Source organism: Salvelinus alpinus, chromosome 28 (genome assembly GCF_045679555.1).
Source record: "Salvelinus alpinus chromosome 28, SLU_Salpinus.1, whole genome shotgun sequence".
Lineage (NCBI taxonomy): Eukaryota > Metazoa > Chordata > Actinopteri > Salmoniformes > Salmonidae > Salvelinus > Salvelinus alpinus.
In genome coordinates, this window is record NC_092113.1 from 26,814,366 (window position 1) to 26,836,515 (window position 22,150).

At 42.8% G+C, this 22,150-nt stretch overlaps 2 protein-coding genes across 7 annotated transcripts in view; one reads left to right on the plus strand and one right to left on the minus strand.

The window, feature by feature from the left end:
- Positions 1–4,520: 4,520 nt before the first annotated feature.
- LOC139557570 (partner of Y14 and mago A) lies at positions 4,521–18,617 on the minus strand. 2 transcript variants are annotated; one of them, XM_071372556.1, is made up of 3 exons: positions 18,069–18,617; positions 15,447–15,540; positions 4,521–6,803 (listed from the first exon to the last, which is right to left on the minus strand). In XM_071372556.1, exons 1-3 carry the CDS (start codon positions 18,175–18,177, stop codon positions 6,320–6,322), a joined length of 687 nt encoding a protein of 228 aa, XP_071228657.1. In that variant the 5' UTR covers positions 18,178–18,617; the 3' UTR covers positions 4,521–6,319. The 2 variants fall into 2 exon arrangements, with proteins under 2 accessions (XP_071228657.1, XP_071228658.1); XM_071372557.1 differs by lacking the exon at positions 18,069–18,617 and adding an exon at positions 17,571–17,700 and having other exon boundaries at positions 5,322–6,803.
- LOC139557566 (uncharacterized) overlaps positions 17,771–22,150 on the plus strand; it is a 182,432-nt gene continuing 178,052 nt past the window's right edge. For 2 of the 5 annotated variants that reach the window (XR_011671429.1, XR_011671430.1), the window contains exon 1: positions 17,888–17,902. The gene's annotated coding sequence lies outside the window, so the exon portion shown is untranslated. Of the gene's footprint in view, positions 17,903–22,150 lie in introns of all 5 variants that reach the window. The other 3 variants (XR_011671427.1, XM_071372553.1, XR_011671428.1) reach the window with 3 other exon arrangements.

The following is a 22,150-nucleotide window of genomic DNA, read 5'->3' on the forward strand; positions in this document are numbered from 1 at the left end:
GTGTTTCTTTTTTTGCTGAGTTTACATCACCCTCTCTCCCTCAGTGACATTGTTAATTGTTAGGTTCTAAGATCTCCACCTGTCTCCCCTAAACATTAGCAAAGCCATCTAACTCCTACAGATAACCATTAACTTCTGATGTAAAAACCATTCTCTACCATCCCTCAGATACCATACTTCTGATCTATCATGTATCTAGTACAGCAATGTTCAAAGTTTACCCAGAATCCAACAGTTTTATGCACAGTGTACAAGAGGGTGAAATACAATGTGGGGGATACATTACGTACATTGTACATGCCTTGCACAAGAGATAGTATATAAAACATTTTTGTCGCTCTTCTGTTGTCAAAATAAATAAACATCCTTAAATGTTACTATATTTCACCTCATAGGGTTAGGTGATATACTGGCTAGGCTATAGTATCATTACAGTGACAGTCTGGTTCTGGAGGTTGATGTCTTACTGTAAAAATGAAATACCACTGACCTCTAACAACCTATAGATCACATTGCAACCATTTTTCACAAGTTCTGAGAGGGTAGCCCTTATCCATAACTTGGTTATTGTTGATGCGCCAGTACTAGTTACCTTTGAAAACTTATAGATGGCTGTTTGTCCATGTGAAGGCAGCATTCAGGTTGTAGGATACCCCAGAGAAGAGATGTGAGATGGTTTTGGGATGCGTGCTGGAGTCCAATCCCCCAGCTTCAGCCCACTGCCAATACTGAGAACACTAAGGAATAGAATGAAAGGTAACTATTATCTTGTCGCTACATCCCACTCATTCTGAAATGGTTTAGACTAGAGGGTATATTACATGTTCACATATTATCCACAAAACATTGTTTGTTTGTTTATTTGCTCATTTACCTTGAATAATATCACTTTGTTATTCCAGTTAAAGTACAAGGCTGAATTGACATTAGAATGAATGCTGTCCAAGTATTTGGGAGTTTGAATCTTGTATATCACCACACTTTGTCTCCTGAGTAAAGAACATGACAGTGACACATGAAAACTACAATTCTGAGAGAAATTCCAGAACTGAAACAGGGACAGTGTAGCCTGGTCCAAGATCTGTATGATATCTTGACGACTCCTATGTATAGGTAGAACAATGTTTGGTAATGACAACGAAGTTGGCAAGTCAGCACAAACTGATTTGGGACCAGGCTAGGAATAGTGTGAGTCAGGGCAAAAAGGTATACCTTTTAGGAAGTAGGACTTGTTGGTCCTCTAAGAGTAAACAGCTGCATTGAGGCTCCCTGGTAGATCCTTCCACAGCACAGAGATCGGGATGGGTGTGTTGTAGCCAGTAGTGTCAGACACTGTCTACACATACTAACCGCTGAAGATGTGTGTCTTGCAAAAAGGACCTGGGTGGTGGATAAATATCAGACAAACAAACACTTGTAAATACTGTATATCCAAAAGGAAAGCGCTGTGCTATTTTGCAGTTTCACATATAGTTTACATTGTGTTTTGTAGGACAGACATTGGGATAAAATCTTTACGGTACCTACCTAACATAATTGCATCCATGGTACCCTTGTAAGAATGTGGTGGACCTGCCTCTAGGATTGGATGATTTGGCTTTCTGGATACTGTGGGACGATTGGCTGGCTTCCCTAAAGGAGAACAGAAAAGGCAAAGGTTTCAAACAAATAACGTCTTGAACCGGTCTTTATCATCTACAGTTGAAGTCGGAAGTTTACATACTTAGGTTGGAGTCAGGTTGGAGTCATTAACACTCGTTTTTCAACCAATCCACAAATGTCTTGTTAACAAACTATAGTTTTGGCTAGTCGGTTAGGACATCTACTTTGTGCATGACACAAGTCATTTTTCCAACGATTGTTTACAGACAGATTATTTCACTTAATCACAATTTCAGTGGGTCAGAAGTTTACATACACTAAGTTGACTGTGCCTTTAAACAGCTTGGAAAATTCCAGAAAATTATGTCATGGCTTTAGACGCTTCTGATAGACATCATTTGAGTCAATTGGAGGTGTACCTGTGGATGTATTTCAAGGCCTACCTTCAAACTCAGTGCCTCTTTGCTTGACATCATGGGAAAATCAAAAGAAATCAGCCAAGACCTCAGAAAAGTCTAGTTCATCCTTGGGAGCAATTTCCAAATGTCTGAAGGCACCACGTTCATCTGTACAAACAATAGTACACAAGTATAAACACCATGGGACCACGCAGCCGTCATACCGCTCAGGAAGGAGACGCGTTCTGTCTCCTAGAGATGAACGTACTTTGGTGCGAAAAGTGCAAATCAATCCCAGAACAACAGAAAAAGAACTTGTGAAGATGCTGGAGGAAACAGGTACAAAAGTATCTATATCCACAGTAAACCGAGTCCTATATTGACATAACCTGAAAGGCCGCTCAGCAAGGAAGAAGCCACTGCTCCAAAACCGCCATAAAAAAGCCATACTACGGTTTGCAACTGCACATGGGGACAAAGATCGTACTTTTTGGAGAAATGTCTTCTGGTCTGATGAAACAAATATAGAATTGTTTGGCCATAATGACCATCGTTATGTTTGGAGAAAAAAGGGGGATGCTTGCAAGCCGAAGAACACCATCCCAACCGTGAAGCACGGGGGTGCCAGCATCATGTTGTGGGGCTGCTTTGCTGCAGGAGGGACTGGTGCACTTCACAAAATAGATGGCATCATGAGGTACGAAAATTATGTGGATATATTGAAGCAACATCTCAAGACATCAGTCAGGAAGTTAAAGCTTGGTCGCAAATGGGTCTTCCAAATGGACAATGACCCCAAGTTGTGGCAAAATGGCTTAAGGACAACAAAGTCAAGGTATTGGAGTGGCCATCACAAAGCCCTGACCTCCATCCTATAGAAAATTTGTGGGCAGAACTGAAAAAGTGTGTGCGAGCAAGGAGGCCTACAAACCTGACTCAGTTACACCAGCTCTGTCGGGAGGAATGGCCAAAATTCACCTAACTTATTGTGGGAAGCTTGTGGAAGGCTACCCAAAACATTTGACCCAAGTTAAACAATTTAAAGAAAATGCTACAAAATACTAATTGAGTGTATGTAAACTTCTGACCCACTGGGAAAGTGATGAAAGAAATAAAAGCTCAAATAAATAATTCTCTCTACTATTATACTGACATTTCACATTCTAAAAATAAAGTGGTGATCCTAACTGACCTAAGACAGGGAATGTTTACTAGGATTAAATGTCAGGAATTGTGAAAAACTGAGTTTAAATGTATTTGGCTAAGGTGTATGTAAACTTCCGACTTCAACTGTACATACAACATCCACAGGAAATCAAAGTCTTACTACGGAAGTATTTGATGTTTTATCAGATATTGATCACATAATCTGTATAAACAAAATAAATAATCATCCAGCCCTAAACACAGAGAGCTTGGATTCCAGAGATGACATCAGGATTTAGTTTGAAGTTGGCACGGTAACCAGGGTAAACGGGTCCCATTAGAGCTTCGTGGTGCTGAGAGTGACCCAGGCCAAGGACGTGACCAATCTCATGGGCTGCTACAATCCTCAGTTCACGGCCAGAAGACTTCCCCTCTGTCCACTACTTGTCTTTGTCAAAATGCACAATGCCTGACTCCCCTTAATGACAGAGGATTGTTTCAGACAGGTGAAAATACAGATAATATCACGTTCAGATGCATATACAGCAGATCGTCCCCATCAGACTCATGTCAGTTGAGATCTGAAAAGCCTTCTTTCACACATCCAAACTGCAGTGACAGTTGTACGCCTATGGAGCACTCTGACTCTCACCTGGTCTGTCAAAGGGCACTGGACAAGATCATTGTTATGAAACACGATTTTGATGTCTGCTCTTTACAGAAACAACACCTCCCAGAAATTCAGGGGTGACATCTTACTTCAGTACCTAAACGCAGACCGCAGGGCCACACATGTTTTTGCCAGGCCCAAATCTGGGGTGTAGCTATAGATGCAGTAGGTCAGCATTATCTTACACCAAGTAGAACCTGTGGAAATGGGCATTAGTTAAATATAGCAGTCAAAAATAGTTGTAAAGCGAAAACATTTATGGCAAGGCTTTGTTTTTGCCATAAAGGTTATCTAACAATGAATCCGGAAGATTTTTGCCTCTTGATGTCACCAGGGCCCAGTTTTTCAAATCGTTTAATCTGGTTCAGAATGATCTGGATTCTGTAATCCTCTTTTTTGCAATGCAAGATCAGATTGATCTAGCTGTTTTTGAGACGGTTTTTCAGCAAATAACCAGATAGGATCATTCTGATTCAGATAACACAATATCAAGATCACAGAATCCGGCATTTCAGGCCTACACCTTGCCATCTACTGGACAGGCTATGGTACTACTTCAACACTGTCTTAATGAAACAGATATGAGTAAGGTAAAGGGAAAGTGGGATAGCTAGTCAGTTGTACAACTGAAAATCATTCAACTGAAATGTGTCTTCCGCATTTAACCCAACCTGAGTAAACTACATTAATAAAAGGTACCTAGATTAAAAATGGTCTGTACATAAGTACATGCATTTATTTTACACTTCTCAATATAACAACTGACCACATGACTTTACTACAACCAATTTAACATTACCTTTGGTTTTCAGATGCAAAATAGCTTTTTAAACCTTGTCACCTTAGTTATACTGAACAAAAATATAAACGCAACCATTTCAAAGATTTTGTTGAGTTACATATAAGGAAATCAGTCAATTAAAATAATTTAATTAGGCCCTAATCTATGGATTTCACATGACTAGGCAGGGGCACATCTATGGGTGGGCCTGGGAGGGCATAGGCCCATCAGCTTGGGAGCCAGGCCCACCCACTGGGGAGCAAGGCCTAGCCAATCAAACATAAATACTCCTCAGCACCCCCTCTGATGATCCCGCAGGTGAAGTAGCCGGATGTGGAGGTCCTAGGCTGGCGTGGTTACACGTGTTCTGCGGTTGTGAGGCTGGTTGGACATACTGCCAAATTCTCTAAAACGACATTGGTCGAGAAATCAACATTCAATTCTCTGGCAACAGCTCTGGTGGACATTCTTTGCAGTCCCCATGCAAATTGCACGCTCCCTCAAAACTTGAGACATCTCCGGCATTGTGTTGTGTGACAAAACTGCACATTTTAGTGGCCTGTCATTGTCCCCAGCACAAGGTGCACCTGTGTAATGGTCATGCTGTTTAATCAGCTTCTTGATATGCCACCCTGTCAGGTGGATGGATTATCTTGACAAAAGATAAAACGCTCACTAACAGGGATGTAAACAAATGTGTACACAAAATTTGAGAGAAATAAGCTTTTTGTGCATATGGAAAACTTCTGAGATGTTTTATTTCAGCTCAAGAAACACGGGACCAGCACTTTACATGTTGCATTTATATTTTTGTTCAGTTTACATTAAAATGTCTTGGTTGTAGTGCCATTCACCTTTCTAAAACCACCCTTCCAGTGAGATCAAGATAATCCAGATTTTCGGCATCAAAACTATCCTAAATCGCCATTGAAAAACGACATTTAATCTTGATTAAAAGGTCAGATTGAAAAAAAAGGTCAGACCAAACCCGAATCCCTACACAGAGGACCAGAATCACATTCTAACATTTAATCCACAATCCTCTATAAAGCACAATCCTCTATATCCCCTGTAATCACAGGGATTTACATTATTAGTTGTTTACAATGTTGTAAACCATGAACCTCTTCATTATGTACACAAATTCAAACTGTATTTGAAGTAATCCAATCGTCGGGAAAATTTGTATCATTTCAGTACACAGAGATGGGTCAACAAACAGGTATTCTTTTCAATAGGGGATTTTTCTATCTTTAATGCAACTAACTAATATATAATATTTTATGCTATTCTTGACAGATAAAGATTTTTTTCAAACAAAGATAGAAAATGCACAAACATACTAAGTACACAAATAAATGCTCATAGCCAAGCATAGGGAATCAGTTCAATTGTTTTAAAAGTGCATTTTAAATGAAGAGAAAAAACCTGGCTGGCTCATTGTTGTTTGGTAATTGGTTTTGGACAAAGTGTGGGAAAAGCATGATCACTTATTGTCAACAACATAACACGTGAAGTGTTGGGTTTATGTACACTTGATATTCCAAAAGCCAAAGTTCATGTTCATTGGCTGTCTGATAATAACAAATATCCAGAAAATGTTCAAGGGAAGCTCATCAACGCAGCTGTAAATGTCAATTTCTTTTAGAACTGGGTGTTTGTATTTTTGAACAGTCTAACTTCCACAACTGGTCTGCTGCACTTTTTACAACATTTTCAATCTCATGAATCCTCCTCAAGCTGCAGTAACTCAACCTGTAAGGCTTTGGCCCTTCCAAGCTTCTCCTGCTGCTCTTTTGTAGCTTGCTTGATTTCCCCACAGTCCAGTTTCTGCTGCAGCTCCTCAACCTGCCTCAGCTTCTTTTTTATGTTCTTGATCTTCTTGGCCTTCTCTGCTGTTGCAGATGAAGTGTCATTAGTAGCTCCAGCTGGGTTAGATGCAGACGTCACACTGTCACCGTCCTCTGCAAACGTCATAGTCTCAACAGCATTTGTTAGTGTATCCACATTGCTATCCGGGCCTTGCTGCTTGCGCTTTTCCTTGCGTTTCATGTTTCGCTTGGCTGTCTTGGAGAGCCCAGCTGTCTCATTCTCTGCAATGCCGGGGATCCCCTGCTGCTGCCTTGCCTGGGCCGCATTGCTGGGGCTCATACCCGGTGGCAGATCGGGCTTGCCCTTGAAGAACTTAACAAATTTATTCTCGTAGCTGAAAGCAAAGAGGAAATGAGGAAACAACCAATCTACAGCAGAGGCTTCTAACAAAGCCATATAAAAGGTTGACTTGACAGAGGTACAGAACCAGTCAAAAGTTTGGACACACCTACTCATTTAAGGGTTTTTCTTTATTTGTACTATTTTCTACATTGCAGAATAATAGTTTAGACATCAAAACTATGAAATAACACATACGGAATCATGTAGTAACCAAAAAAGTGTTAAACAAATCATAAATATATTTTAAATTTTAGATTCTTCAAAGTAGCCACCCTTTGCCTTGATGACAGCTTTGCACACTCTTGGCATTCTCTCAACCAACTTCATGAGGTAGTCACCTGGAATGCATTGCAATTAACCTCTCTAGGGTACGTGAGACGTTAACGTCCCACCTCTTCAACAGCCAGTGAAACTGCTGGGCGCCAAATTCAAATACAGAAATACTTATTATAAAAATTCAGAAAACAAAACATATTTTACATAGGTTTAAAGATGAACTTCTTGTGATTTAAAAAATGCTTTACGGCGAAAGCATACCGTACGATTATTTGAAAACATAGCCCAGCAGACAAATCATTACAAACAGTAACCAGCCAAGTAGAAGAGGTACACAAGTCAGAAATAGAGATAAAATGAATCCCTTACCTTTGATGATCTTCATATGGTTGCACTCAGCAGATATTCATTTACTCAATAAATGTTCCTTTTGTTCGATAAAGTCTCTTTATATCCAAAAACCTCCGTTTTGTTCACGCGTTTTCTTCAGTAATCCACAGGCTCAAACGCAGTCAAAACAGGCAGACAAAAAATCCAAATTGTATCCGTAAAGTTCATAGAAACATGTCAAACGATTTGTTTATATTCAATCATCAGGTTGTTTTTAGCCTAAATAATCGATAATATTTCAACCGGACAATAACATCGTCAATATAAAAGGTAAACAAGAAAGGCACTCTCTCGGTCGTGCGCATGAAAAAGCTCTGTGACACTTTAGGGTCCACTCATTCAGACTGCTTACTTCCTAATTTTTCAGAATACAAGCCTGAAACAATTTCTAAAGACTGTTGACATCTAGTGGAAGGCATAGGAACTGCAATTTGAGTCCTAAGTCAATGGATACTGTAATGGCATTGAATAGAAAACTACAAAACCAAAAAAACAACTACTTCCCGAATGGATTTCTCTCAGGTTTTCGCCTGCCAAATCAGTTCTGTTATACTCACAGACACTGTTTTAACAGTTTTGGAAACTTTAGAGTGTTTTCTATCCAAATCTACCAGTTATATGCATATCATATCTTCTGGGCCCGAGAAACAGGCAGTTAAATTTGGGCATGCTTTTCATCCAAAATTCCGAATGCTTTTCAAATACAAAAGTGAAATGCTTACTTACCTAACCAAACAGGGCAAAAAAGGTATTAGGTGAACAATAGGTAAGTAAAGAAATAAAAACAACAGTAAAAAAGTAAAGTAGCGAGGCTATATACAGGCACTGGTTAGTCGGGCTGATTGAGGTAGTATGTACATGTAGATATGGTTAAAGTGACTATGCATATATGATAAACAGAGAGTAGAAGCAGTGTAAAAGAGGGGTTGGGGGGGGACACCCAATGCAAATAGTCCGGGTAGCCATTTGATTACCTGTTCAGGAGTCTTATGGCTTGGGGGTAAAAACTGTTGAGAAGCCTATTAGTCCTAGACTTGGCACTCCGGTACCGCTTGCCATACGGTAGTAGAGAGAACAGTCTATGACTGGGGTTGCTGGGGTCTTAGACAATTTTTAGGAACTTCCTCTGACATCGCCTGGTGTAGAGGTCCTGGATGGCAGGCAGCTTAGCCCCAGTGATGTACTGGGCCATACGCACTACCCTCTGTAGTGCCTTGCGGTCGGAGGCCGGGCAATTGCCGTATCAGGCAGTGATGCAACCAGTCAGGAAGCTCTCGATGTTGCAGCTGTAGAACCTTTTGAGGATCTGAGGACCCATGCCAAATCTTTTTAGTTTCCTGAGGGGGAATAGGCTTTGTTGTGCCCTCTTCACGACTGTCTTGGTGTGTTTGGACCATTTTAGTTTGTTGGTGATGTGGACACCAAGGAACTTGAAGCTCTCAACCTGCTCCACTACAGCCCCGTCGATGAGAATGGGGGCGTGCTCGGTCCTCCTTTTCCTGTAGTCCACAATCATGTCCTTAGTCTTGGTTACGTTGAGGGAGAGGTTGTTATTCCGGCACCACCCGGCCAGGTCTCTGACTTTCTCCCTATAGGCTGTCTCGTCGTTGTCGGTGATCAGGCCTACCACTGTTGTGTTGTCTGCAAACTTAATGATGGTGTTGGAGTCGTGCCTGGCCATGCAGTCATGGGTGAACAGGGAGTACAGGAGGGGACTGAGCACGCACCCCTGATGGGCCCCTGTGTTGAGGATCAGCATGGCAGATGTGTTGCTACCTACCCTCACCACCTGGTGGCAGCCCGTCAGGAAGTCCAGGATCCAGTTGCAGAGGGAGGTGTTTAGTACCAGGATCCTTAGCTTAGTGATGAGCTTTGAGGGTAATATGGTGTTGAACGCTGAGCTGTAGTCAATAAATAGCATTCTCACGTAGGTGTTCCTTTTATCCAGCTGGGAAAGGGCAGTGTGGAGTGCAATAGAGATTGCATCATCTGTGGATCTGTTTGGGCGGTATGCAAATTGGAGTGGGTTTAGGGTTTCTGGGATAATGGTGTTGATGTGAGCCATTACCAGCCTTTCAAAGCACTTCATGGCTACGGACGTGAGTGTTACGGGTCTGTAGTCATTTAGGCAGGTTGCCTTCGTGTTCTAGGGCACAGGGACTATGGTGGTCTGCTTGAAACATGTTGGTATTACAGACTCAATCAGGGACATGTTGAAAATGTCTGTGAAGACACCTGCCAGTTGGTCAGCACATGCCCGGAGCACACGTCCTGGTAATCCGTCTGGCCCTGCAGCCTTGTGAATGTTGACCTGTTTAAAAGGTCTTACTCACGTCGGCTATGGAGCGCATGATCACACAGTCATCCGGAAGAGCTGATGCTCTCATGCATGCCTCAGTGTTGCTTGCCTCGAAGCGAGCATAGAAGTGATTTAGCTCGTTTGGTAGGCTCGTGTCACTGGGCAGTTCGCAGCTGTGCTTCCCTTTGCTGCTGCAGAGTATACATTCATTAGAGTTACCAACCTCAGAAATTGCAGCCCAAGTAAATGCTTCACAGAGTTCAAGTAACAGACACCTCCACATCAACTGTTCAGGAGAGACTGCGTGAATCAGGCCTTCATGGTTGAATTGCTGCAAAGAAACCACTACTAAAGAATACCAATAAGAAGAAGAGACTTGCTTGGGCCAAAAAACACAAGCAATGGACATTAGACTGGTGCAAATCTGTCCTTTTGTCTGATGAGACCTAATTTGAGATTTTTGGTTCCAACTGCTGTGGCTTTGTGAGACGCAGAGCAGGTGAACGGATGATCTCCGCATGCGTGTTTCCCTCGGTGAAGTGAGGAGGTGGTGTGATGATGCTTTGCTGGTGACACTGTCAGTGATTTATTTAGAATTCAAGGCACACTTAAAAAGCATGGCTACCACAGCATTCTGCAGCGATACGCATCTGGTTTGCTGCATCAGTTGACCTGGCCTCCACAATCACCTGACCTCAACCCAATTGAGATGGTTTGGGATGAGTTGGACTGCAGAGTAAAGGAAAAGTAGCCAACAAGTGCTCAGCATATGTGGGAACTCCTTCTAGACTGTTGGAAATACATTCCAGGTGAAGCTGGTTGAGAGAATGCCAAGAGTGTGCAAAGCTGTGTCATGACTCTCCTGGTCGAGGATCAAAGGCCTCAGATCAGCTTGGTAAATAGCTGACACCACCAGACCCTCTTACCCACAGAAGAGGGGAAGATTGTGTCGGTTTTGTGTGCCGGTGTGCCGGTTTTGACACCTTATCACTCGGTCATAAATTAGGCAGGAGGGGAATCTCTCCCTTTGCTCCTCAGTATTGGGAAAGGAATTCCTTTGTTACAGAGACATTTTGCCACCCAAAAATATAACACCCAAAGAGTGAACTTTGGAACAATATTTAGAGAGTAATGTTAAGAATGGTCCGTGGGGATCTAAAGAATAATCCTGTCACATTGTTTATTATTTTGTGATGTTATTAAAAACGGTATGAACCAAATACTGTAACTTAGGAAATAAACACATTCTAGCCATCCAGTATGATAATAGAATATGATGAATGACGAACCTAGTTTCTTTAAGATACGAATGTGATTTTGGTTTTCTAATGAGATAATGGTTTTTCATGTCCGTTGTACATTAATTTCTTATGGCTGCAGGGGCAGTATTGAGTAGCTTGGATGAAAGGTGCACAGAGGTGCCCATAGTAAACTGCCTGCTCCTCAGTCCCAGCAGTTGCTAATATATGCATATTATTATTAGTATTGGATAGAAAACACTCTGAAGTTTCTAAAACTGTTTGAATGATGTCTGTGAGTATAACAGAACTCATATGGCAGACAAAAACCGGAGAAAAAATCCAAACAGGAAGTGGGAATTCTGAGGCTGGTGGATTTTCAACCAAGATCCTATTGAATTCACAGCGAGATATGGATGAGTTTGCAAGTCCTACGGCTTCCACTAGATGTCAACAGTCTGTAGAACCTTGTCTGATGCCTCTACTGTGAAGGGGGGCCGAATGAGAGGGGAATTAGTCAGGTCTGCCATGGAACGTTATTCAAGATTTATGTCAAAAACATTCTAAAGATTGATTCAATACATCGTTTGACATGTTTCTACTGACTGTTACGGAACTTTTGGACATTTCGTCAGCTTTTAGTGAACGCGCTTCCTGATGTTGGATTTGTTGACCAAACACGCTAACAAAAATAGGTATTTGGACATAAATAATGTACATTACCGAACAAAACAAACATTTCTTGTGGAAGTGGGAGTCCTGGGAGTGCATTCCGACGAAGATCAACAAAGGTAAGTGAAGATTTATACTGCTTTTTATGAGTTTTGTTGACTGCACAATTTGGCAGGTAACTGTATGGCTTGCTTTTGTGGCTGAATGCTGTTTTCAGATCATTGAATATTGTGTTTTGCCGTAAAGCTTTTTGAAATCTGACACAGCGGTTGCATTAAGAACAAGTGTATCTTTAATTCTATGTAAAACATGTATCTTTCATCAAAGTTTATGATGAGTATTTATGTTAATTGACGTCGCTCTGCAATTTCTCCGGATATGTTGGAGGCATTTCTGAACATGGCGCCAATGTAAACTGAGGTTTTTGGATATAAACATTAACTTTATCGAACAAAAAAATATATGTATTGTGTAACATGAAGTCCTATGAGTGTCATCTGATGAAGATCATCAATGGTTAGTGATTCATTTTATCTCTATTTCTGCTTTTTGTGACTCCTTTGGCTGGAAAAATGACTGTTTGTCTGTGATTTTGCAGTGACCTAACATAATCGTTTGTGGTGCTTTCGCTGAAAAGCCTATTTGAAATCGGACACTTTGGTGGGATTAACAACAAGATTACCTTTAAACTGGTATAAGATACATGTATGTTTGAGGAATTTTAATTATGAGATTTCTGTTTGAATTTGGCGCCCTGCACTTTCACTGGCTGTTGTCATATCGATCCCGTTAACAGGATTGCAGCCATAAGAAGTTTTAACTAAGCCACGCCCCTAATGAGGTAGAAGAGAGTGTCAGTGTGATGGAACCGCCTTTCTGACCAGAGTGCTTAAAGGGACTCGCTAAGAATTAACATATGAGAGCAGCAGGCGGACAGCGTGAGCTGAACGGTACAAATGCTTTAAACTCTTAGTCTCAACACGAGGTGAGAAGATAACCTCACCTATCAGACCAGAAAAGCGTGGAGAGTTGGCCACACGTTGAAATGGTTAGAAACTCTGAAACAAGTGAAGAAGATAAAGACTAGACCAGAACATTTGACAGTCTGACCAGAACATTTGACAGTCTGCAGCTGTGCATGTAAAGGATCTAGAACTAGACTATCTACCCGAGAAAGGAAGGACTACACCCCATCTCAGACAATCATTGGTGCATCTGAAACAACCACTACAAGCCAGAACTACTAAGCAGATTGTGACCTCTGGTGGACAACCAGAGCCTTACACCCATCCAGCCCCTTCCTCATAGAAGGATTGGTTGGTTCCAACAGAGAGACGAACAAAGACACATATTTACATTGCATTTATTACCCAAACGGGCGGCAGTTCGTGAGCAAAGCATTATCATTACTTCGAGGGTAGTTCCTAAATGTACGATAAGTTTGACTCTCCCTCCATTTATCTACCCCTCCCTCTCCATATGTGTAACAAGCCGTCATATCTTGTCAGTACACTAGGGACATTTGTCTCATGTAAGTCTATGTATATTTGGTGTTATTTAGTTAGTTAGTAAATAAATCAATTTGTGTAGAACTGAATAATCAGAAAAGGCTGGGGTTCTTGCGGATTCAAGAGGTCTGCGAAGTTCAGAATGAGACTGATATGAGATAATGATTAATAAGTGACTGTTATTGATGTAAGAGTTATCTACAGTTGAAGTCAGAAGTTTACATACACCTTACCCAAATACATTTAAACTCAGTTTTTCACAATTCCTGACATTTAATCCTAGTAAAGATTTCCTGTCTTAGGTCAGTTAGGATCACCACTTTATTTTAAGAATGTGAAATGTCAGAATAATAGTAGAGAGAATGATTTATTTCAGCTTTTATTTATTTCATCACATTCCCAGTGGGTCAGAAGTCTACATACACTCAATTAGTATTTGGTAGCACTGCCTTTAAATTGTTTAACTTGGGTCAAATGTTTTGGGTAGCCTTCCACAAGCTTCCCACAATAAGTTGGGTGAATTTTGGCCATTCCTCCTGACAGAGCTGGTGTAACTGAGTGAGATTTGTAGGCCTCCTTGCTCGCACACTATTTTTCAGTTCTGCCCACAAATTTTCTATAGGATTGAGGTCAGGGCTTTGTGATGGCCACTCCAATACCTTGACTTTGTTGTCCTTAAGCCATTTTGCCACAACTTTGGAAGTATGCTTGGGGTCATTGTCCATTTGGAAGACCCATTTGCAACCAAGCTTTCACTTCCTGACTGATGTCTTGAGATGTTGCTTCAATATATCCACATAATTTTCCATCCTCATGATGTCATCTATTTTGTGAAGTGCACCAGTCCCTCCTGCAGCAAAGCACCCCCACAACATGATACTGCCACCCCCGTGCTTCACGGTTGGGATGGTGTTCTTCGGCTTGCAAGTCTCCTCCTTTTAACTCCAAACATAACCATGGTCATTATGGCCAAACAGTTCTATATTTGTTTCATCAGACCAGAAGACATTTCTCCAAAAAGTACCATCTTTGTCCCCATGTGCAGTTGCAAACTGTAGTATGGCTTTTTTATGGCGGTTTTGGAGCAGTGGCTTCTTCCTTGCTGAGTGGCCTTTCAGGTTATGTCGATATAGGCCTCGTTTTACTGTGGATATAGATACTTTTGTACCCGTTTCCTCCAACATCTTCACAAGGACCTTTGCTGTTGTTCTGGGATTGATTTGCACTTTTCGCACCAAAGTACGTTCATCTCTAGGAGACAGAACGCGTCTCCTTCCTGAGCGGTATGATGGCTGCGTGGTCCCATGGTGTTTATACCTGCGTACTATTGTTTGTACAGATGAACGTGGTACCTTCAGGCATTTGGAAATTGCTCCCAAGGATGAACCAGACTTGTGGAGGTCTACAATTTTCTTTCTGAGGTCTTGGCTGATTTCTTTTGATTTTCCCATGATGTCAAGCAAAGAGGCACTGAGTTTGAAGGTAGGCCTTGAAATACATCCACAGGTACACCTCCAATTGACTCAAATGATGTCAATTAGCCTATCAGAAGCTTCTAAAGCCATGACATCATTTTCTGGAATTTTCCAAGCTGTTTAAAGGCACAGTCAACTTAGTGTATGTAAACTTCTGACCCACTGGAATTGTGATACAGTGAAATAATAATAAGTGAAATAATCTGTCTGTAAACTATTTTTGTAAAAATTGCTTGTGTCATGCACAAAGTAGATGTCCTAACCGACTTGCAAAAACTATAGTTTGTTAACAATAAATTTGTGGAGTGGTTGAAAAACGAGTTAATGACTCCAACCTAAGTGTATGTAAACTTCCGACTTCAACTGTATATATCTTTAGAGTTTAATTCGGGAGATGGTAACTCGTTAAACAACTTTTCCTGTGGTGCCCCAAATTCCTAATGAGTTAATTGTTACATGATTCATTTAAATCGGGTGACAATTAAACGTAGTTAGTTTATTCGATAAATAACAGTCATTACATTACTGAAAGTCACGTCACGACAGCTGTCATCAAGGCAAAGGGTGGCTACTTTGAAGAATCTCAAATCTCAAATATTTATTTGTTTTCACACTTTTTTGGTTACTACATGACTCCATGTGTTATTTCATAGTTTTTATGTCTTCACTATTATTCTACAACGTAGAAAATGTTAAAAATAAAGTAGAAACCTTGAATGAGTAGGTGTGTCCAAACTTTTGACTGGTACTGTAACTTTGTTAGGAAGCATTACTTACACAGGGACCTCTTCCTGAGGGGTATAACCATCCTTCACTCTACGAGGCTTCCTCCAGGTTCCATCAGGTCGCTGTGTAGCAGCAATGTATTTCCCTATAACAGGAGGAGCAAACATGTGCAAATATTATAAATTCACTGAAAACAATGCATTTATCTTGAACCAATATTTTGTTCAGCTGGTAGACTCTTGCTTGCTAAAACATTGCCCTGTGTGTATGTTACAACAATACACTACTCACTATACTACAGTGCATTTTGAGAGTTAGGGACTATAAGGTTCAATCTGCATTTGTCAAAATTGAGTTAATGACATAGCCTTGTTCTGTTCAATGTTCTCTACCTATATAGTAGTCTAAATACCCCGATTCACGTTGTTAAGTTCACTGATAACTGACAAAATCAAACCAATGAGGGTCCAGAACTTTGAAGCCAATTATCTCAATCATCTTTTTGCAGATAGAACCTTATAGTCCAAAGCTCTCGATTTGCCACGTTTGCATCGGCAGTAGCATGAACAGTACCGAGAACAATTTAATAGAAATGTATGTTTTATAGTCGTTATTAAATAGCTGATGTTAGCTAGCTAGCCAGTGTACATTTGTTAATAGGGGGCAATTCCACGGTAACAGAGTGATGCTGAGACAGATCTTTTCACCCAAACAATAATACAATGACTGCAAAGTTGTATGGTTTGTTTAAAAAACGTCTTCAGGATTGGTGGGTCCCCTGCGGGACGGTTGACCTAACGTAGGCTAATGCGATTAGCATGAGGTTGTAAGTAACAAGAACATTTCCCAGGACATAGACATATCTGATATTGGCAGAAAGCTTAAATTCTTGTTAATCTACCTGCACTGTCCAATTTACAGTAGCTATTACAGTGAAAGAATACCATGCCATTGTTTGAGGAGAGTACACCATTTTGAACATTTAAAGTTATTAATAAACAAACTAGGCACATTTGGGCAGTCTTGCTACAAAATTTTGAACAGAAATGCAATGGTTAATTTAATCAGTCTGAAACTGCCATCTAGTGGCCAAAATCTAAATTGCACCTAGGCTGGAATAATACATGATTTCCTTTCTCTTGCATTTCAAAGATGGTACAAAAATTACAAAATAAGTTTTTTTTTTTTTTGTATTATCTTTTACCAGGTCTAATGTGTTATATTCTCCTACATTCCTTTCACATTTCCACAAACGTCAAAGTGTTTCCTTTCAAATGGTACCAAGAATATGCATATCCTTGCTACAGGCAGTTTGATTTGGGTATGTCATTTTAAGAGAAAATTGAAAAAAAGGGTCCGACCCTTAAGAGGATTCTATGCACAAGGACTACTTCTATCAAAAACCAAAGTTAAACAAACCATTCAACTCTATGCACAATGACTACTTTTAAACATTTCCACCATACATTTTACCAAAACACATTTACTTGAACAGTGCATATCAAAAGTTTGATAACAGAATAACGGTTTGTACTGTTTGTGCCTTCATACTGTTAATAAATTTAGCATCTGCACGGTTCTTCAAGTAACGTTAAAGGTGTTTTTGTAAATAAAAAGGGGAAATGTTTCAAAGTAGTCCTTGTGCAAAGTTGTGTGATTTCATTAACTTAGCAACCATTGGTTTTTGTTTGCCATACATTTTAATGTAAAAAATCTGAGTTTCGGCATCACTCTGTTACCATGATTACCCATAATTTATTAGCGTAAACTAGCTACCTAGCGTCTTTGCTAGCTAATTTATTTCAAATTAGCCACTTGCTGCTGGTACTAGTTACTAGTTAGTTATCTAACAAATAAATGTTGCCCCCATCTTGGCTAGCCAACATAATCAGGTGTCACATCGAACTAGTTCGTTAACACATAGATAGCTACTAGCTAACTAGAAATATTAGCTAATACGCTAGCTAACTAGCACTAGTGTAGTGTGGTGTGTTTTAGCTAGTAACTGGTTAGCCAGGGCAGAATACGTCGCGCTGGAACAATTTGTTTACTCCACAAAACGAACGTCGTGGGGTTACTTTTCTGGGGTAGCTACGGGTTATTCATGCTAAACTGTGTGTTCATTCTCAAACTTCACCAATATTTAACTGGATGTCTGACTTGAACCAGCCTTACCAGATTGATCTTCAACATAAGGGGTTGCCATTTTGCTCAATTAACTACTTCCGTTGGCAGGAATGACAGGAAGTGACGCCATCCTTACTGATAGTTCGTTTTGCATGGCCCAGTGCCCCAGGTGATTTAAGGACCAATGGAATGGTCTAAATTCCCGACTCCGCTCATCCGGCGCACCAGGCCATGCAAAATGATTCAACCCACTATTTCCACTGCATTTCGCCAGGTGGGCGGTGCTATAAATCAAAGTAGAACTGTCCGATACGCGTACACGTTCATCTGAGAATCCCCGCCTGGGACCGCATTCAAACTTCTTCACCGACATGACTATGGTGAGTTTATACTTTACAACGGCACTACATAATTTTGCTTAATTTGATTAACGATAGCTAGCTACCAAGTGGCTGAACCATCGGTGTATTCAAGTCTCGCAACGGAACACACGTACTGTTTAAGAACTAAACGGTAGCAAACAGAACAAAACGGGGAGGGACCTACCTGAACTTGTCCAATGGGCTTTTCTCTTGCGCGGGGTCAAATAGCAGGACCTTCTGAAAATGACTGTTTCCTGTTTTTCGCTGCTGCAGTAATGGCAGTTGCTGTACATTATGGGAAAAGATAGAACAAGGAGCTAGCTAGAAAAACACATTTGCTACGGTTGCATCAAAAGTAATTCTCCGGTAAATGAAAATGTAATCGTCAGTCTTCGTTGTTAAGGCCATTTTCTATCGCAAACACTGACTAGACGCTAGCTAAGTTAACGTTTGCAAAACTAGCTAGGTAACGTTAGGTAAATATTATAACAACAAAAAAAAAAGCTTAGCGTGCTGCCATAGCGCTTAAGGCTAAGTATACACAATCAAATAAATACCTATTTTTACTTCAAAACATTACCGTTAAACATGCTTTATAGATATAATATAGCCACACTGCTAACATTATGCCTAACATTAAATGAAGGCCAAAAAGTAAATGTTGGTTTTCATGAATTTTTACGATCTTGCCAATGTTGACTGTTGACTGTGGGCTGGTCTGTGGTAACTAGTGGAAACCCGCGGCCAGTTTAATTAACCATAAGCACTGGTCAAGGCTAGACGGGATCCAGCTTTTGTCAAATTAACGTCAGATTTTACTTTTCGTAACACTTTAGGAGAAATTAACATCGTTAGGATAATTTGGTTATGGTTAGCCAAAACAATATACTGTTGACGTTCATTTGACATGCTGGATCCCTTCTACTCATGACCATAAGCACTCTGCCACAGAACAATGAGCCAGATATCAAATCACATTTTATTTGTCAAGTCCGCCGAATACAACAGGTGTAGGTAGACCTTACCGTGAAATGTTCACTGATAAGCCCTTAACCAACAATGCAGTTTTAAGAAAATAGAGTTAAGAAAATATTTACTAAAACTAAGGTGAAACATGTCAAAAGTAACACCATAAAATAACAATAATGAGGCTATACAGGGGTACCGGGTCATGTGCAGGTTACAGGTTAGTCAAGGTAATTTGTACATGTAGGTAGGGGCATATGCGGAAATACCAGGGGGGTGGAGGGGACACGACCCCCCCCATATAGAGAAAAATATAATTTGTCCCCCCATAATATATCACTGTAAACTATGTCACTTCACAAATATTAATAATATGCAATGAAAACACTTGTGCTGATTATAGACACTTAATCGCGTGTTTTTAAATTTCAAAAAATTGTGATCCCGCTCTTTGCCTCACAATGGTTTGATCCAGTCCTCAGAAGTGGCACATGATGCAGGCAGCCAGCACAGCCCCCAAACCCTCATTGCTTGCGTCGGTGTCCAGGATGAACGGACGGTTCGGGTCTGGTGAGGCCAGGACAGGGGCCTCCATCAGGGCACGTTTGAGGGCCTCAAACGCCCGCTGGTGCTCTTCGGTCCACTGAAAAACAGTGTCCTCCTTGAGAAGGTGGTTCAAAGGAGCCGCTACCCCCGCAAACCCCTTCACAAACCTACGATAGTAGGATGCCAGCCCCAGGAAGCTCTTAACCTATTTTTTCCCCCCCTGGAACTGGCCACCCCCTCACAGCCTCTACTTTGTCTGGCATCGTGCTGATGCCCTCACCACCCAGCTGATGCCCCAGGAACGCCACCTCCCTTTGCATGAAATGGCACTTTCCCGGATGTAATTTTAGCCCCGCCCCCGAGATCCTCTCCAACACTCACCTAATTGCCCCCAGTGCCCCCTCAAACGATGTGCCGTGCACCAATATGTCGTCTAGGTACACAACACACTCGTCTCTCGGAACCCCCGCCAGCACTCTGTCCATGAGCCTCTCAAAGGTGGCAGGAGCATTACAGAGCCCGAAGCACAGCACCTTGAACTGCCAATGGCCCCTATCTGTGGAGAAGGCCGTTTTTTCACGTGCCCCTGGTAAGAGGGGCACCTGCCAGTGGCCACTGCGCAGATCAAGGGAGGAGAACCACGAGGACCCTCTCACGTGGTCTAGCGACTCATCAATCCTCGGTAGGGGATAAGAGTCTTTAGTGGTGACAGAATTTAGGCCCCTGTAGTCAACACAAAACCTAAGTTTACCCCCTTTCTTAGGCACCATGACGACCGGCGCGGACCATGGGCTATCTGATGGCTCAATGAAATCAGCCCGCAACATGTCAACAATAGCTGTGTCTGCTGCTTCCCTCCTGGCAAGGGGAATACGACGGGGCCGAATTTTAATGGGTCGGGCGTCCCCAGTGTCTATTTCGTGCTGAACTAGGTGCGTTTGTCCTACCTCATCTTCCCCCCAAGCGAAGCTATCTTTAAAGTCCAACAGCAGCTGCTTTAACTGTCTCTGTTGTCCCTAATCCAGACCCTGACAGTTCTTCAGCCACACAGCCTCGACGGCGTCGATAGCTTCCTCCTTCCCCCCGTCGGGCTGATGGGGTGAAGGAGCCAGTGTGTTTTGGGCTACTGGGCTGCCTGTGCTTGCACCATGATGGGGAGTGAAGGCCGTCGCCGCCGGAGACAGCTGCTGGGATGGCACAACGACCAAGGGAGCACCCGGGATGACCGGTGGAGTTTCTGCAAGCTTGGAGGAAGACGGAGGGACAGCCCTGCCCCCTGCTGGCCCTCCCGAAGGCGACATTCCCACTGTGGGCCCCCCCGACAGCCTCAAAGTGCCCGACGCTAAGTCCAACTGAGCCCCACAGTTTTTCAAAAAGTCCATTCCCAGTATACAGGGGTCCTGCACCGCTGCTACCCACACCGGACACCCCACAGTTCTCCCCCCCACAGTCACAGATAGCTGACACTTCCCTAACATGGGGGCTAGCTCCCCCGTGACAGTCCGTAGCTGGACAAGGGTCGGCTCCACCCGCACCCCAACAGGTAGTATGTCTGGTCTCACCAGGGTTACTGTAGAGCCCGTGTCGACCAGGGCCAAACATTCCACCCCCTCTACCTTGACGATGACATTGCAGAAGTCCCCAACGGTGGTACGTCCCACCACAACTACCGGACTAGGAAACACGGCGGCAGCTACACCCTGGGGGAGCAGGTCCCCACCCTCTTGTCTGCGCTGCTGGGTACCTCCTTTGCTTACAGTGGGTTCGGGGGCGGGGGGGTGGGCCCGCGCTGCCCCCTGCGCGAGAACCCGCTGTCGTTTCCCTGGTGACGGGGGAACCTGCCACACTCCCGCTGAATGTGGCCAGGCTGGCCACAACCCCAGCAGACAATAGGAGTTGAGCTGACACTGCAACGTTGACTGGAGCCCCTCTCCATGACAAGCGAAGCAGTCTTGACTAGCCCGCCCAACTCGTCAACCCACTCTGGTTTTGTGACCCCTGGCACCCCAGCCACCGCTGCTCTCACCTCTGGTTGACTGGCGTCTTCCACTCTCACTCCCTCACCCCAGATCAGCTCCCTCTTCCTGGCTATCTCCACTGCAGCCCGCAGAGATGGTGGGTCCGCCATCTGAACATGCTTACCCAGTTCGGTGGAAGAGAGCGCTCTAATAAAACTGTCCCGTGCCAGCTTGTCTTGCACCCCAATCGGCATAGTTGCATAAGCGCGCCTGGTCAGGCTCAGAATACCACTTGCCAACGCCTTTAATGATTCCCCCTGAAGTCTCTTTTTGTTACTCAGTTCAATCCGCAGCATGTTGGGCTGCGCGTCGCTGCCGAAACGGCCCCCCAATGCCTCCACTAGCGCACCGTAGTCGCCCCTCTCGTCCGGGGCTAGCGTTAGCAGGCATTCCGACGCCTCCTCTGCCAGGCTCAGGGCAAGCTGTAACGCTTTCGTCTCGTCAGACCACCTCCCGGCTCTAGCCAACAACTCGAATTGAGTGAAAAAAACTTCCCATTTACCTTGTCCATTGAACTTTGGTAGTTTAGCCGCTACCGTGGCTAATGGCAATAGGTCGCTGCCATCTCTGTTTACATAAGCAGGCCCAGCCATTTCCGCACCCGGTGACGTCGATATCCCCGTCGCCGTGACGTCTGCTCTCGAGCGGTGTGAAGGAAAACCCGCCAGTTCTGCCATCTTGCTGACTGACAATTTAACTCCCGCCATGTGGCTCTCCAGCTTTCCTACGGCAGTCG